Below are 17,837 nucleotides of genomic sequence, written 5' to 3'. Positions count from 1 at the left end.
CCTGTCGACAATTATGTTGTCCTCTCGTACGAGTCGACAATCCATCGCAGGGCCGTTGCTCGACAATATGATTGCTAATTTCTAAGTGTTCTTAATGAGATGCATTTCTCCACTGGACTGATAACATTTACGACTCGTTTTAGGTCGTGTATATTGGACATGGGTGGGAGAGGGTACCAAAGGGGGGGTTCGTAATCCCGTTTCACGCACAAGTTTTAACCAAATTCACGTGTCACGTATACTTGAAACAGCAAAATTCACGGATCACGTTTCTTTTCTAACTATTTTTCACGCGTCCCGGTCTAATTTTTGCCCTATTTTCACGCGTCACGGACTAATTTTTGCCCTTTTCACGTGTCACGCATAAACCCTTTGCCCCCCTCGTGGGAGGGAGTCCCGGTGTTGTGGCCTGGTCTTTGCCCGTTGTACTGTAGTTACTGTGAAATGCTCGGAGATATTAGCTGTATAAGCTACTCTAAAAATTCGAGGGTAAAGAAAAGTGATGTACAAGAGTGTAAGGTAAAGTCTGTCTCCGAGCCATGAGGCCCATACAGCCGGAGCTTATCCCGGTTTCCGTAGCATTAAGCGACTAGGAATATTGCTATTCCCCCCTGGATGGGATGCTAGTGCATCGCAGGGTTACCCCCCAGCAGTAAATTCGCCGGTACCCATTTATACACCTGGGTGTAGAGAGGCACTGTGAGAGTAAAGTGTCTTGCCCAAGAACACAACGCAGCGCCCCGGCCAGGCCTCGAACCCGGGCCGTTCGACTCGGAGTCGAGCGCGCTAACCATTAGGCCACCGCGCCTCCCACGTACAAGAGTGTAGACCATGGGAAAATGTGGTCGACAGCAAGATGGTCAAAACAAACACACACAAACCCAGAAAAAGTTACAACATTCAAGCTTTATTTCATTTTGCTTATAACTCTCGACATAAACATGCCTTCTTACTACAAAAACATTTATTATTTTGTGTTACCTCTCTTCAGTTCCTCAAATGATTGTTGACCATAACCTAACTTAACTCCGTACGCGAAATTTAATCTCGAGTCTTGTTTAATATAAAAAGAGCCGTTTAATATGGAATTTCTTTATAAACTACTTGATAAACTTACTTATCTGAATAAACTGTGCCATTATTTCTAATCATTACGGAAAGAAATTCGACGAAGAATGGAAATTTTTTCCCTGTAGGTAGTTTTAATCAAGCGTTCACTGGTATCTTGATTTTCCAGCTTATACACCGTTTTTTGACTACATAGAACAATGAACAAGCAATACCTTATCTGGTATGCAACATTTTCGTGACGGGAATTTTTGCGTCACGCAACGATGCAAATTCTAGCACGTGACAAAGTTTCAGATTCAGACTTTTAGTAGTGTTTACTAAAAGTACATGTGAGGCTAAAATATCTTCATGAAATCAGAGATAAACGTTGATAGAATTGTAACAACGTTTCTGTTTCATTGTCAGATTGTTTCTATTGCAAGAATCAAGTGATTAAGAGAAAACATACATATGCAATAAGTTTTAATTGTATTTGAAAGAGATTGAAATTAGTTGTCTATGCGATGGCTTTGGCCTCAGGTAGGAAACCCTCCCAGTACTTGATCAGCTGCGAAAAATAAAATGAGGTTATAAGTTAGCCAGGAATATATCAACAAAAATATTTTTTAAAAATGCAGGTTTCGATTCGTGTATATGTTGTGGTTCAATAACGAAGCGCGTGAGTGACGTCACGACTCAGACAAGACTCAGACAAACAAACCGAAATGGCGGACGATTTTCTTAAAACACTTTCTAAAGCAGTCGGTATTCCTTTAGTCTCCTTCGCAGCCGCTTTTTGGGACGCCACGCAACGCTCCCCGTTACGTCCCAAAAAGCGGCTGCGAAGGAGACTAGTATTCCTTAGACACTTACATAAAACGAAAACTTCGCCTAGATTCCTTCTTTTTCTCTTAGAACACGCTGATGCTTTTTAGCTTCGTGGCGGTTATATTCATTTGCATTCTTTTTTTAGAACTCGTGCGCTTCGCTATTTACCCTATGTTTTGGTAAAATTTGGTATTTTCCTTCGTTCTAGTGTATGGTAATATGATAATGAATGTTAAACAAAGAAAATGTCAGTCGGTATTCCTCATTCATGCTATTACTTTTTCACACACTTTCAAATCACTTAAAAAGCGGGACTAAACGTAAAGGCCATTTTTTGGCCGCTTTACATGGGTTTACGGGAAATATTTCGTTCGCGTTTCAAGCAATGCAAAAACCCTATGTTCATCCCATAAATCTATGTTTGGGGGTGTTTTGTATGTAAATTTTTGGGTGATTTTTGGCGATGTTTGGGAGGAGGATTTGTGAAATTTAGAGAAATAAGAAATGTTAAAGATTTGAAATTAGAAATTAACAGATGGACACCAGTCCCCTGACAGCCAGGGGTGCTCTTGCGTAGGGTCAACTGTCTGGTGTTTCAATTTTTTTCTTCTTCTACCCTTTCTTTAAGCCTCTCAAAATTTCACTAAAATCCACGTTCAGTTCCGCCTTAAATACAAACGCTACCTCCCCTCCCTTAGTGACAAACCTGTTGCTGGCTTTCCATCATGGCTTCCAGGTACTTGATCATTGATTCACGGAAATCTTTCACTCGGTTTTTCTGTCAAGGAAAACAACCCGTTAGACAAGTTTTCGTATAACTGAGACTGGTTTTACGTTGGTTAACCTCTGTACGATTGGTTCAGTCATGCAACTCGTGCAAACTGCTCACGTGCTGCGATTTCAACCAATCAGGAGCAAACCAAAACCGACCGTGCAATTTTCCCGCGCTTGGCACCCGGTGCCATGTCTTTGACGCCAGTTGTGATTGGTTCATGGCATTGCTTGCGTTCATTGTGATTGGCTAAATGTGATGACAGCAGTTTGGTTTCAGGGTAGTCAGAAAAAGATACATGTAATTAAATCACTCTACCAGAAGTTAAATAAATTGTACTGTGCTGTACTGTACTGTACTATTTGCTCAGTAATTAATTTATTATTTTGTTTAGCACTGCCTGAGTATTAAGAGATATTGTATCTTTTCAATCGTAACTAAAACTGAGGAGAAAACGAAGAAATCAAATCGTAGAAATCTTGTTAAAATATTTAAAGATCACATTTTCAAACATCGCCACGGTTATAATTTCCTTTCTTTGACTTGAAGAGTAATTATCCAATACGTATGAAAACAGGCACAGTTAGCTGATTTTCACGCTCGTTAAATGTCCAACCTTGAACCACAGTAGATAAAAACCTTAGTTCTTACCTCAAATCGTGCCATCTCTTTCTGAATCATCTTTGAGATCTTCCCAAAGTCTTCTTCTCCCTTCTCCACCTTTTGTTCCCACTATAAACGAGAAAACAAAAAAGCATACTGTATTTTCGTTGTTTTAACCATTACGCAGCCCCGCTAATGCACAAAAATTCCTACAGACTTCAAGCACAGGCTAACAAACTTCTAAGTCCTTTTTCGCATTAGTGCAAACATGTTAAGCACAAGACAAAAACTAAATGATCTCCGGCTTATTAGGTCTCAAATCGCACAGCCATAGGACCTGGACCAAATTTCTCTAAAAACTGCTAGCTTTCAATTCTAACCTCTTTGACCTCCTCTTGTGCTTGAGGCAGTTTTTCATTTTTAGAAGCCAACTCCAGCTTCACCAAAGCTTCTCTCTTCTTAGTCAACATCTGCTGTGCATGCTGCCAGTTACTGTATGCACGAACACGCTCATGGAAGCTTGCCTGTGGAAACGAAAAAGACATAAACAACTTGTGTTTTACCAGCAAAAATCATGAGATAAATAGAAATAGGTATCTTAAAAAAATATTTCATATGTTATGCATCATACTCAGAGATCTCAAGGAAAAGCATTTATTGGACACAGGGCCAAGGCCAACCTCGTTCCCAGGGTCTCTCTCTGGCGGGGAGAGAGAGACCCTGGGAACGAGGTTGGGCCAAGGCATTTTATTCCCAAAGAACAAACACGGGCAAACCAAAAATAAATAAACCACTATATTTAGGGAGGACGCCACATCAGCTATAGCCGGTTTTCATGTGGGTCCTCTATCCAGGTTGAATTGGAATTTGGAAATGTTGAAAGGCACAGGCAGGAATTGAAAAAGCTGTTTATTACATGTACAATATTTTCAGCTACTCTTCTGCTGTACAAAATAACTTTTCAATTGAAGGAAACCTCAAAAATAGTCTTCCAAGGCAGACAATAAGAAACCGAAAATAAACAATTAAGGATGGTTACAAATGATGAAAATTATGACAGATTATGCACAACAACCTTGAAAAAACTGGTCAATTTTTCATGACATACAGTGGCTCCTTTAAGGATGACGGCATCAAAGAATACTGAATCTTACCAGTTCAGACCTCAGACAAGTTTCTCTAAGGTAATGGCGATTGTGCCTTACTCTTAAACCTTTTAGGGGCAATTGGAAGGAGGGTGCTTAAATTATAACTTTGGGTGAGATATGAAATGTTTTTTCCAACATCCAATGTGTAAATCAGAGAATAATGAATGATTTATTGTTGAAATATAACAACAGTTTTTGACATATTAATTATTCACCTTGACTGCTTGAATGAGGCCAATGTAATCCTTCAGCAGTTCAGCCAAAACATAAAAGTCAGAGTCCGCCTGTGAATACAGCAGAGATTAACAATCAAACAACATCTCATAAAAAAATATACAAGTATCTCACCATGTTGTTCTGATTATTATTCAAATTGAGTAGGACAATGACAGCAGAGATATAAATGATGTATGTACAAGTGGGTTAAAGGATAGCCTGCGAGAGCAGACGCATTTCCGGCGGAGAGAAGCGACGGGCGGAAATGCGTCTGCTCTCGCAGGCTAGTTAAAGGAGAGATTGTATCAAAAGCACTGCATGTCTCATAAGAGTTTAATTATGCCAAAATCATGTTAACTCAGTCCTTAACAATTAAATTCCCAGTGAAGATTTATTTTTACCTTTGTTATCTCAAGTACATGTATGGCATCAATAATTACGTGCATTGTAGCATGGATAGTGCCCGGGGGGGGGGGGGATTCCCATATGAAACGGACGGGGATGCTCGTCGGAAATTTTGAAAAGAACCCCTAAAAGAGACCAATCTGGGTGTGGCTCAAGCCTTTCTTGACCCCTAAAAGATACCAAAAAACTAAGAATGGAGTTTATATTTGTATATTTCTTCGGGTGTAACCCTAAACAAGACCATTATGGCTAAAAATATTGGCGTTTTGGGCGTTTTTTCCCGGAACACCCTAAGCGAGACCAAAAGTCCGAAATTTACACCCCTAAGCAAGACGACGAGCATCCCTGTCACTTTCATATGCGAGTCCCCCCCCCCGGGGGGATAGTGCAGGTAAGAGAATTTGAAGTTGATCACACTTGATACCTGTTGTATGTGAAGTTGTTCGATTTTCTCTTCAACTTCAGCAAGTTGTGAAAGCGCACGAGACAGCGTAGCATGTTCCTCAGCATTACCTGTAAAACATCAAATGAGATGCAGTTTACAACAATGAGTGATGGAAATAACGCATTTTTAAGATGTCTTACCATGTTGTTAAAATCAGGATACAATACATCTTGTTACAACGGATAAGATAATCTTTAATTTGACATGGACAATTTATCAGCAATAAAATTACTACCCACATATAATCATTATATAAATAATGCACCAACTGAAGGGCAGCTAATTGCCAGAGGAGGGACTCACAAATGGCAGCTATAAAAAAAAATAACTTAAACAAATATTCACTTACTTAGCATTGCAGTTGATTTGGCAAAAGATGCAGTGGAAGAACTCAAGTCTACAAGGTAAAAAGATGGTGTTAAGGTAGGTAAAACCCAGACAAAAATATTTGATTAGTAGGAGTACAGTTATGCATAAATTTATGAATGTTGTGGGCTGCTAATGAAAAACAAAATGACTGCCCTCCTTTTTTTGAAAAAATATTCAACTAAACGGATTTATAATTACAAATTAAGAGCATCTGCACAGTAATTTTCAAACTTCTTAGTTTCTATGAAAGGGTTTTATTGACCAGGCTGGATAAGTTACCCTGTAACATTTTCTTTTTCCAATTATTAATCATTCACCTCCCTATTTTGTACAGTGTATGTACATTTGCCATGAAGTAAATAAAAAATGAATCACACAAGTGAAAAGTGACACAGCATTTACCAAAAAGGGCAAACAACAACAATTCTGATGTAATGTATATGAATTCCGGTTATAAGCCCTGGGCTTATACAACTTCGTAAGGGGTTTTGGGTGGGCTTATAAGCGGAGGGGCTTATATCCGGGAGGGCGTATAAGCGGAATGAAAAAAAACGTTTCAAAACGAGCCACGGGACGTGTTGATGACAATACGTTTTTTAAGTTAAAAGCACATAATAAAGCAACATTTAGCCCTATTCAGTACTGTCATCTGGTAGAGGGGGGCTTATATCCGGGGGGGCTTATAACCGGATGTATTTTTTTGTTTCCAGGATGATGGGCCTATAACCGGGGGGCTTATAAGCGGGGGGGCTTATAACCGGAATTCTACGGTATATGAAATGATTTATATATAATGTATATGATATGATTTATATCCCGTTGAAGCCCTGAATTTTTATTAGGCTTCTTTATTCCAATTGCTTAAATTGGAAATTCACTGCGACGATCATTTATCACTCTCACAACAATTCTGTAACATGTACCAACTAAACACATACATGTACACAAATGAATACCAAATATTATTTTGTCATTTTTAGAAACCAACCTCTTCGCTGCATTGCAAGGATTTCTATACTTTGATGAAGTTTCTTCAACTGTTGGTCAAGAGTTTCAATCTGTTGCTGCTTCTCTTCAAACCACTACAAGTTTAGATGAAAGAATTAATCAAATTCAAGATAGTATTCATTTTTACTAATTATGTAAATGAAACACATGCTTTTGTATTCAGAAACAAAGGTTAAGTATAATTATTATTTCTAAGTGGTAACTGTAATGTAACAATGTGTATAATTTCTATCTTCAAGAGTTGATGGCAATTCATGGTTTGGGATTGTGGTTTTATTCAAGGGGGACTTGTAAAACTTGTAAAATCTGTGGTCTATTGCGAATGCCTGTAAAAACTTTTCAATCCATATTGAAACAATCAATATTACTAATAATTGCTCTTATTTTCTTTGAGAAAAACTGCATCAATGTTCTCAGCTTTGTAAGAAAAAAGGGAGACAAAAACAGACATGGTACTAAGCTGTGTAAGTTTCCTGGTACAGCCAACTCCTGCCTTGTGGAGGGGGGCACCCAACGGAATATTTCGTTAAAATATCTGTTCGGAAGACGATTTGAGATCTAGAATTTTCGGAACATTCATTGTAAATTTTTTTGCTTGCCTGCCTTTCCTAGGATTTTCGAATATCTAAAAAATGGTATAATTGTTCACTTTAAACGGATTTTTACTCTAAAAAGGTCACCTAGAATTTTCGGGAGCCCTTCTCTGGCTGGAATGTTTTAGAAAAGGTAAGTTTTGATCCCTATAACTTTCGGATCACTAGACTTTCAGCTAGGAAATCCGAACAGATAAAAAAAATTTTAGGGGATAAAAATATGCCAATATCTAACGTTTAAATACTAATAAATACGTTCAACGGTGCTATCTTTAAGTGGTTTTGAACTATATTCTCGTTGGGTGCCCCTATGTGGACAGGACAGGAGTTCAAGTCCCGGCAAATTATAAGAATAACTGAAAATAACTCCCACTACTACAGACATTCACTATTGCGGTCACCAAATTGTGGTCCCGAAGGTGTCCATTGTAGTGAGAATTGACTGTAACTTTAATGTTCATGGAATAAAAACAGAGAAGCTCTGGAGCCAACAGGAAAGCTAGAAAACAGGGTTTCTACTAAAACCCAACAAGTACTTCCTACAGACAATATAATATTATGCCTCACCTGGTCGGATTCCGACATCTTTGTAGTTAGTGAGAACATAGTTTCTCCTACAGACTTTACAAACCGCTTCAGACCACCACCACTAAGTGCTGCAGTGTCTTTCGCTCTGGGCAACTGACGCACAAAAAATAAAAATCTATCTTTCAACTTTATTGGTGTGTATTTAATTTTATTAATAATTAAATAGTAGTATAAAAAACCCAAATGGAATTGTGAGAACGGGATAAGTATCCCATGCAAGCCGCAACCATACTAAAAAAACCTAAAAGCACAGGTAGTGTTACGTAAAGAATGCTTAATTGTATGTCAGTGATTTCAAACCGTGCTTGTTTGCTCTTGTTTGCTTACCAAATAGCACTTCACTTGAACTTCAAACTTTGTTGTCTGTATTTTTTTCGAAAAATAGCGCTTCCAAATTGGGGGTTGGCTTATACTCGGAACTTTACCATACATGGCCGGTTCAGTGCTGTCATGCAATATCTGTTTACAGATCATCTGGTAATATTATATTTTGACAAGCAAACTAAAGGTCGCCTGGCATAAAATAATCGCCTGTCCACCAAACTTGCAAAAGTACACAAAATTCTCTCTGCATTTAAGATGGCCCGAGTAAAAGCTTTTTGAGCACAAGGGCCATATACATCTATATACTGAAAACGTTCAACCTAAGACAGTATTGAGTGGGAAAAATGATGTTAATGTTGTTATCTTCAAGGCGCCCACATGGCAGCCATGTTAACTGCAGGTAACTTTCATCGAACTGGTGAAGCATTTGTTAATTAATACGAAGTGTTGTTTAACATCCTTGGCTATTCCTGGTCCATAATATTTGTGTACACATAATGTGCATTTATATGAGTGACACAGGGAGTTGATAAATCATTATCTCAAATGGTTTAACCTTGAACAAGCCTAATCTGTACTCAGTTATTCTTCAGCAGATGAATCAGCGAGATATTCATTATACTACATGTAGACGAAAACCAAACAAAAGCTAAATAAATGGAACATACCACATCAGCCTCTAGAAACTGTCTAAAATCTGGGTCCTCGCGTAGGACTGGATGCCGTGCACATCTGTTAAGATATCTGTAAAGCAAATATCCCTGATCATTTTATGGCATAGACTTTAGCATATAAGTCTGTGATAAGCAAGCATCCAAGACATGGGAGAAGCAAGTCTCCTATTCACCGTTCCGAGGTTGCGCGGAAGATTGGGTCAAGCTAGGTGTCGCAAAGCGTCATGGGGCTGTTTTGGGGGACGCAGTTTTCAAAATGGCGGACGAAAACACAAAAGTTCAGCTAGTTGAAAGCGATACTCCAGGTGCTGAGTTGCCTAAACGCGCGCAACCTCGGAACAGCGAATAGGATGTACTTTTTGTTTAAGAGACCAAAGGTTCATACAGTACAGACTTTAGTAATTTTACCTTTCCAAGGCAGCCCTTCTCTTGTTAATAAAATCAACTGGATTACTTTCCTCTCCTTTTCCTAGCTTGACCATGGTCATACCTGTGAATAAATAAAATTTTGTCATTTTGTATCTATCTGACAATCTGAAAAAAATAACAAGTACAAAATATTTGGGAGTTTAATGGGACACTAGTTGTTAAGACGGAATCCACTAGGAAGTCGAGTAATATTTATTAAAGTTGGACAAAAATCAATTTTCAGAATAATTTAAATCCTATTGCGTTATTTCCTACCCTTAATAAAAGGTAAAGTTGTAAGTAATTATCCGTGATAACACCAACAACAATTTCTTATCAGAGTCTGAGAAAATGAATTTCAAAGCTCACAAGGTATGGGCAAAATATCACGTGTAGCCATTTTGTAAATTCGTCTTAAGCGATTCAGTGGAATTCAGCGGAACTTCAAAATGTGTTTTCGATGTGTGGTGTTGTTAGAAAAGATTTCTTTTGATAAGATATTTGAAGCAGTAACAAAAAAGTTTGCAATAAGGTGGAAATAATTCTGGTACAACAATTTCTTATCAGAGTCTGAGAAAATGATATCTAAAGTTCACAAGCTATGGGCAAAAGCTTACATCTTTTAAGCAATTCAGTGGAATTCAGCGGAACTTCAAAATGTGTTTTCGATGTGTGGTGTTGTTAGAAAAGATTTCTTTCGATAAGATATTTGAAGCAGTAACACAAACGCTTGCAATCAGGTGTAAATAGTTTTGGTACATAATTTTGTCCAATAACTACTCGAAGTCCTGGCGGATTTCCTCTTAATACTTCTTACACTTGCAGTACCATTTGATAAAAAGGAAGTAAGTAATTCTGTTGTACACTTTTTTTCATTTGACTTAAAACATAGCTTGGTAGGTACACAAGAAGTTAAAAAGTAACGCAACTTTGAGAAGAAGAGGGACATAATACACCTGCATCGCATGAAGTGCAGAGGCCTTATTGCTGGTGTGCCGGATTGTGGGTCAAGCAGTCCACGTTTAAAGCTGATTTCCAGTCCGTACTGTGCAGACTCAGGGTTTGTTTTCGTTTTTGTTTTGAATTCGTTGAAACGTTACACTTCGGTGACAGCATACATGAAGTTTTTTAGTCCGCCATTACAGTTCGTTTCGTTTAAGAATTTCCGATGAGCTGAAACGTCGGTTTGAAATAGCGTCAAGGTTCTTCTACTCGTTATTATCTGTTTTGCAAGGATATCTGGCGTTAATAATGAAGAAAAATGTAAGTTTGTCGCGGAATTTTTAGTTTTGCTTGTAAACATTCGTTCGCGTGGGCTCACATAAACATTGCAGCCGAGATTGCGCAGTACAGACTGGAATTCATCTTTAAGGTATAACCCAGGGCCATAGTATTGCTTTCTTAAGCAAGACACTTAACTCTCACAATGCCTCTTTTCAGTAAGGGGTAAGATGAATTTAATGAATAAATTTCACGCTTGAATTTATGCATGGGGTAACTGTGCAATGCACATGTACATGTCCTGTAGCATCCCCATCCAGTCTGAGGAGTAGAAATATTCCTAAATAGTCCTTACCGACAACAGACTTCTCAGGAGCAGGGGGCACTATCCTGCCCAGGTGAAGAAATTTGCCGTTCAGTCGATCATGAAGCCCAAGAAAGTCACTGAAACGACGCTTCACTGATGTCTCTGAATTCTTGAATGTTGGCATGCTTGTCTAGGGAAAAAATTGACAACTTATTAACTATTTCAGTGAAGACACTGTGGACATAACATTTGTTCTACATGTATACTAGTATGACTTTAGCACTGACGTTCACATGTTCATCGCAAGTCTGACCTGTACCATACAGGGAAAACCTTATTACACTCACAACTCACAACACACGCCATGTCTCTGACGCATGCTAAATGAACAACAGTGATATATATTTTTTTTAAATTTTAACTTGCCCAAAATCATCTCTACACCTGTTCCAAATTGAAAGTCCTTCCTCTTGTTTCATGTAGTATAATTTTTTTTTAATAGATTGTGTCGGATAATTGGGGTTTATTGGATGTGTGGACACTAGGTCCCAGTCTCACATGAAAGTGCATGGACTTTGGAAACCCCTTTTAACTTCTTACCATTGTTTTTGTTGTTGTTGTTAGTAAGGGTTGTGTGTAATTTTGGTTCATGTTAGAAAACAAACTGCACGAAAAAACAACTATGTCAAATTTAAATGTACTTTTAAGGCATGCACTCATTTTTAGGTTCTCGGCACTTTGACCAAAATGCTGTTGATCCAGATTCTTGTTGTTTTGAAAACAATAAACCTTACTTACTTACCATTGTGGTTACTTTAAACACCATATATGAACTCATACCGTCACCTAGAAGGCAATATTATATGTACATACATGTAAGTAAAATATTACATTCAGATATTTTTAATTTCCAAGGTTGAAGCCAAGAAAGGCTGTACTTATTCGCTTAATAAAAGAGAAAAAAGGAAAAATAATGAACTAAAAGTATTACAAGTTCATAGATAATAAGAACAAAAGTTCCAAAGTTACTGCGTGGCACTAAAACATGAAGGTGAAATAAAATGGGTAATAAAGTGGTAAACGTCGCCAAATAAAATGCTTGTTTGTCACATTTTATTTGGCAACGTTTACCACCGAAGAAGGGCTATTGCCTGAAATGTCTGGTTTTTCAAAAAAATCTTTTTTGGCACTTTATTACCCATTTTATCCACTTTATTACCCACTTAAAAGTATTACAATGCTGTAGGCCAAATTAATTTTTGGATAAATTTGTTTCAAGCCAAAGCTAATCTGTCCTTACTGAAAGATAAAACTCTTGAATTTTGAATTTAACTTATTCTGTTCTTTGTGTTTACAAGACTGTTTTACCTTCAGGTTGAAACAGATTAACCTAGGTTGAAAAAAATGGAAAAGCATCATGTCTCTGTAAAATTTAATTATCAAATAATGTTTTTACTTTAAAGGATGTTGGGAGAAAAATTTAACAAATACCAAAACAAGTAAAAGCAAACCTACCAATTTTTTCAGGATCTGTTACTTTAATATTCATGTCAAATGTGTCGTCCTCTTCTTCTTCTTCTGCGGCAGCTTCTTTCTCCTGTGAATAAAATTTTTACCAAATATTTCTACAGATGAAGGAATATTCTGAAATGTCTTGACTTCCATATCTGACTTAAGAGATGACATGAGGTTATCAATGTCATCATTTCTTTCTTTGTACTTGCACCGGTAGCTGTTTGTACAAGTGCATACTGTACATTTTCTTACAGCAGTATTGATTAGAATTGAATTTCATTTCATTTAAGCAATTTAAGTTTCATTTTAATTTTTAGAAGACTGTACACAACTTTTCACCTAAGTATTTAAAGGGTAAATGTTGTTACTGTCATCAATTGTTTGTCAGAAGATCTCTTTCTGCAGTATACATGAAGAACAGCGCCCAGAATAACCTGTCAACCGACTGTCGGCTAACCTTCTGCTGACACATTACTGACAGCCTACCAACAGGTCACCCACAGTTGGCCATTTGTTGGCCCACTGTTGGCTGTTTGTCGGCTGACAGTCAACAGTGGGTCAAAAGGTTATTCCGGGAGCTGTTCTTCACTTACAACCTTTCAGCTTCCAAAAGGAAACAATATTTTCTACAGAACATTTGCAATGTTTTGCAAGAAAAAAATCACATGTACACTGTACTATGTTCTTGTCAGCATGGAAGGTGTGGATAAAAGCACAACAGGGCTTCTGATGTTACAAGATGCTGCAATTTTGCATAATCAACCTCCAATCATATCTGATAGTGATTGCATAATTCGGTAAAAATCACATAATTTGTAAAAAATCCCATGTCACCAAATCATCCAATCATTTTTAGGCGGTGACGCAACGCCTATATGCTGTGGCCCGTGGACGGGCAATGTTACGATTACTCCAACCGAGTAGCACTGGGAACTAGGCCTTTGTTGTTTACTCAGTTTTGGTACGCCATCTTTGATTGTCATGAGTACTGAATCAACTTTAAGAGCATCCATCGGCAAAACGCGTTCGATTCTAACGTACAGTAAAAGAGTTTTGGGTTCAAGGGAGAATGATGTACTGGATAATTGTGAGCTCGCTTAAAGAACTTTTCTACCGTTATACGTGTTTCGGTCGGCATACGTGATGGCAGACTAACTTGACTGATGTTGAATTTGACGAGTGAGGCCGGTTAGTGTCATCTTTAAACCTTTCCAAGGGAGACCGATGGCAGCAGTATCTTGATTAGATTGCGGTGAGCTATCTGAATCTTTGTTTGCTTTGACGTGCATTGTTGTCGATAATATTTAAGTTTAAGTAATTCTTTTCTTTTCCCTTCCGACTCGCCACTTCATTATCTTCTGATAATTATCGGGTATTTCTCGCCATAAAAAAAAAAGTGACGGTATCCGTATTCCTATTTACGGAAGCAGAATTAAGAAAGAAAAGAGAACTACACTTGCGGTGTTGACTTCATAATCGACATTCTACGGTAGTGTCATTTATCACTAGTGTGGAATTCCGGCTTCATGACGAAGATATGATTTAATGTATTATCGATCAACTGTAAGTTGTAATGTATTGGAGGTTCGTTTTGTAGTCAAGGCAAATAAAAATTAAAATGAATAAGAAAAATGCAATTTCTGGGATAATTGTAAAGCGTCATCGCCTGTGCATGCATGTATGCGTGCCGGTTATTTACTTTATCTTAAGAAATTCTGCAGCTTAACATTATATGTTACCTGCCAAAAAAAGCAAGAAAACTTCTGAGGTGGTTTCCATTCAAACAACATAATTTTGCATGGGCAACTTCCCTTTTCAGTTTCAACTTAACCATGAAAACTGTCACACAATAAATTTGGTTTCTGTCTTTCCTTTCTTGTATTGTAATAAAGTTTACAGGGCCAAATGGCTAAATTCAGAATGTTTAAGACGGAATCGAGTATAAACTGGACAAAATTATGCACCAAAATAATTTACTTCTGTGTTATTGTTTTAAATAACTGTACTTATCAAAAGAAATCATTTCAACAATTTTGAAGTTACACTGATTTTTACTAAATCTCTTAAAAGAAAAATTTATAAAATAGTTACCCATGAGATTTCAGCTCTTTTTGTGAGCTTTCAAATTCACTTTCTCAGGCTCTGATAAGAAATTGTTGTTGGTGTTTTCAAAGATTATTACTTACAACTTTAGCTTTTAAAAGAGGGAGAAAATTTCATGTACTTTAACATGCAAGACATATTGGGAATTTGTTCAATTGTAAAATGACTGTCACTCGCTCACTTTAACGACTGTTACAGCTTTTCAAATCACGTCACTTGTCAGATTTATCTAGCCAGGGGTTCGCTAGAGGTCCTCAGAGTAGAGGCCCTGCAGTGAAGGTTCCCATATTGCATGGATGGTAATAGGTGCAGGTTGTTAACCCGTTCTAAGCATTCAGCTAGTTGAGGAGCAGTGCCAAAACAGGAACTTGTGCAAAGAAGGGCAAATGGAAAACATGGCAAGGGGTTTGGGGTGAGAAGTATAAGAAAGTCGCCCCTCTCCAAGTTACCCTTGATATTTTACTTCTACTTGCTGTTCTTTGCACTAGTGACAACTGAATAAATGCTTGGAACAGACTAGCAAGTTGTAAATAATAAAGATGGTAAATTTTTAAGCTCGGTAATAAATAATAAAGATGAGATGTTCTACATGACACAAGCATGGGACAAAGAAAAAATTCTGAGTCCCTGACAGGAATCGAACCAATGGCCTCCCAGATACCGGTTGGGCGCTCTAACCAACTGAGCTACGAGAGACTCGTTGTGAGCTGGGCCATTTTACTAGGTTGATATGTGACACGCGTCCTGCATACTGCTAGGATCAGCAATGTCGAATTCATCAAGTTTTGTAGTAAATAATAAAGATGGTAATTTTTTTTTTTTTTTTCACATATCAACCTAGTAAAATGGCCCAGCTCACAACGAGTCTCTCGTAGCTCAGTTGGTTAGAGCGCCTAACCGGTATCTGGGAGGCCATGCGTTCGTTTCCCGTCGGGGACTCAGAATTTTTCTTTGTCCCATGCTCGTGTCATGTAGAACATCTTATCTTTATTAAACTAGCAAGTTGTAACTAGCCATGCTACTTTATTAGCAATTATTTGGTTTCCTGATTTTTGTTCCTCCAAAATACACAGGTAAAAAATTTTTTCAAACTTGAAGATCTCCTTTTTTCATGCAATGTTAATGACCCTTTCTTTCATGTACAAATCCTGAATTCAGGTTCCTGCCACAATATACACATACTTCTTCATGTACTGTACATCAAGTGTGAACATAACATATGCTTGCAAACACATGCTTGCAGACAACAGATTTTTAGTCTTTTCATTTCAGTTTTCGAAAAATATTTGCCATATTTTGCAAGCAAGATTCTGGAAATTGCCCAGAAATAATTTGTATTTCTATAATATGTGTGTAAAAAAAACACACAGCTTACGCCGTGAACTAGTGTGCTATCGAGTCGTGGAATTGAAGCAGAACAAAACTCGCACAAGTGACTGACTTTCACTGGTTTTTAGCTGTTTCCTCTTCGGTAAATCACACATTTAGCATATCACAACACTGATCAAAATTTAAGCTTACTCTGATATTTCAGAATTTTCAAATCCGTTAATTAACCAATTTACTAAAAGCCAACGAGGGCATTAATGCTCCGCTTATCTCGAAATTACCTACAAGTATTAAACCAAGTATGGGAGGGTAAATTGAGATCGCTTATTTGCAATCTGAGCAGAAAACTGGCCTAAAAAAATAAACTCTAAGCTACATTCCAACCTCAGCTTTTTCTTTAGGTTCCGGCTCGCTCTCATCTTTGCTCGGTTTTGAGAGATTCGTGACATCTACCGAGGCTGCCGCGGAACTTTCGGCCCTTTCTTCCTGATCGCCTCCCTCCCCCTCGCCAGTTGCCTTATCACTTTCTTCAGGGCTCTCATCTTCCTTTGCGTCATCTAGAGTAATCTCAGTTGTCTCTCCGACGAAAAGATCACCGTTTGTTTCTTCTTCTGGCTTGGCTTCAGGCGTATCAACATCTTCGTCGAAAAGAGCAGGAGGTTCACGATCGTCCGCCATCTTGACTTGGATGACTGCGGTCACGTGGGGGATTGCCTCGACTACGTGTAGCTGGGAGGTGTGTTTTCGATTTTGTTTTCGATTTTCCTTTTTCTATTTTTTTTTTCCTATTTTATTTTTTCCATTCACAATCCACTAGAAATATAGGACACGATGTTCGCCGAACCAAATCTGACTATAAATAATTACATGTGTCTTATGCACTTTAGCGAGAAGAAAAAATCTTTATTATAAAAAAGAAAAAAGAGGCTTCGACCTATATTACCCCTAGAGAAAGAAAAAAAAAAAAAGCCTGTTTTTGAGCGCGGAGCGCGATGGCTGTACACAGGCTATAAGAACAGAAGTCTGCAGAATGTTAGCCCTTCGCTCAAACGATCGGGTTCGCCGGACATCTTGCAAACAAGTTAATGTTTTCATGTTTTTGTTCGCGTTAACGTAAACTCTTTCCCAGAAATCTGCTGAAAACTGGGGTACTTGTTCGTAAGCAAAAATTGTATCTGCTCCAGATTTACAGAAAACGAGGCCCCAGAACTTAGAATCAGGGGTGAGCAACTCCCAAACCACCCCCCCCCCCCCCCCATCCCCTCTGAGTTGAGAGGCCAGGGCATTGCTAGAAAGCCTTCCTACTGCCCGGATCACAGCTTAGCCGCCAAAAACCAAAACCCGGAACCAGTACTGGACACATTTAACAGCAAAGACCAGGGAAAAAGCCTCCCAGGGTCTACGTTCTAATCTTTCCTATCTATTGCCTTGTTCGTCTTTCTAACACCAAAACCTCATTTTCGCCGGCGTTGACGAAACGCATCAATAAATAAGGCATTATGTAGACGGGGCCTAGGGTCCAGCACTACGGCATAATATTATTAAATACTGTCTTACGGCGTGACCGTGATTCCGAGAAACAAACACTTTTACCAATTTCCCAACAAGACATTCGACAATCCTTTTCTATTATTACCTTCAAAAGGTGGTAAAACAGTGTTCGTTTTTATAATTCATTTATGACCAATGCTCTTATATATTATACCAACGACTTACCTTCCTTCCCGGCAGTCTTTATTTTAAAAAAATTCTTATGAAGACGCTACCAGTACTGATCCACTGTAATAGAATATTCATAGATTTCCCTTATCGGGCTGCTCCTACAATTACGAAATGATTAAAAACAATACGATCATAAACGTGTTCACCTACAAAAGATATATTATATTGCTCTGCATTTACATACTTTTTATCAAATTATTCTAGAATTA

At 38.1% G+C, this 17,837-nt stretch overlaps 1 protein-coding gene across 1 annotated transcript; it reads right to left on the bottom strand.

Moving 5' to 3' along the window:
- Positions 1-886: 886 nt before the first annotated feature.
- LOC144656165 (sorting nexin-2-like) lies at positions 887-16,625 on the bottom strand. The gene is made up of 15 exons (XM_078516405.1): positions 16,291-16,625; positions 12,475-12,556; positions 11,762-11,805; positions 11,008-11,149; positions 9,432-9,513; positions 9,018-9,093; positions 8,005-8,118; positions 6,825-6,918; positions 5,817-5,864; positions 5,447-5,535; positions 4,617-4,685; positions 3,634-3,777; positions 3,302-3,382; positions 2,585-2,656; positions 887-1,618 (listed from the first exon to the last, which is right to left on the bottom strand). Exons 1-15 carry the CDS (start codon positions 16,582-16,584, stop codon positions 1,568-1,570), a joined length of 1,482 nt encoding a protein of 493 aa, XP_078372531.1. The 5' UTR covers positions 16,585-16,625; the 3' UTR covers positions 887-1,567.
- Between the last annotated feature and the right edge of the window lie 1,212 nt (positions 16,626-17,837).

The sequence above is a fragment of the Oculina patagonica genome, chromosome 1, assembly GCF_052425735.1.
Source record: "Oculina patagonica isolate OP01 chromosome 1, crgOcupat, whole genome shotgun sequence".
Lineage (NCBI taxonomy): Eukaryota > Metazoa > Cnidaria > Anthozoa > Scleractinia > Oculinidae > Oculina > Oculina patagonica.
This window is presented reverse-complemented; position numbering and strand designations above follow the sequence as displayed.

What these genes read in the sequence shown, in the direction of transcription:
- LOC144656165 (XM_078516405.1), bottom strand. Translation starts at nt 16,584, where the DNA reads ATGGCGGACGATCGTGAACCTCCTGCTCTTTTCGACGAAGATGTTGAT. An exon ending in AACCTAAAGAAAAAGCTGAG is followed by an intron (nt 12,557 to 16,290) that starts GTTGGAATGTAG and finishes TTTTATTCACAG; the next exon opens with GAGAAAGAAGCTGCCGCAGA. An exon ending in CAAATCAACTGCAATGCTAA is followed by an intron (nt 5,536 to 5,816) that starts GTAAGTGAATAT and finishes GATGTTTTACAG; the next exon opens with GTAATGCTGAGGAACATGCT.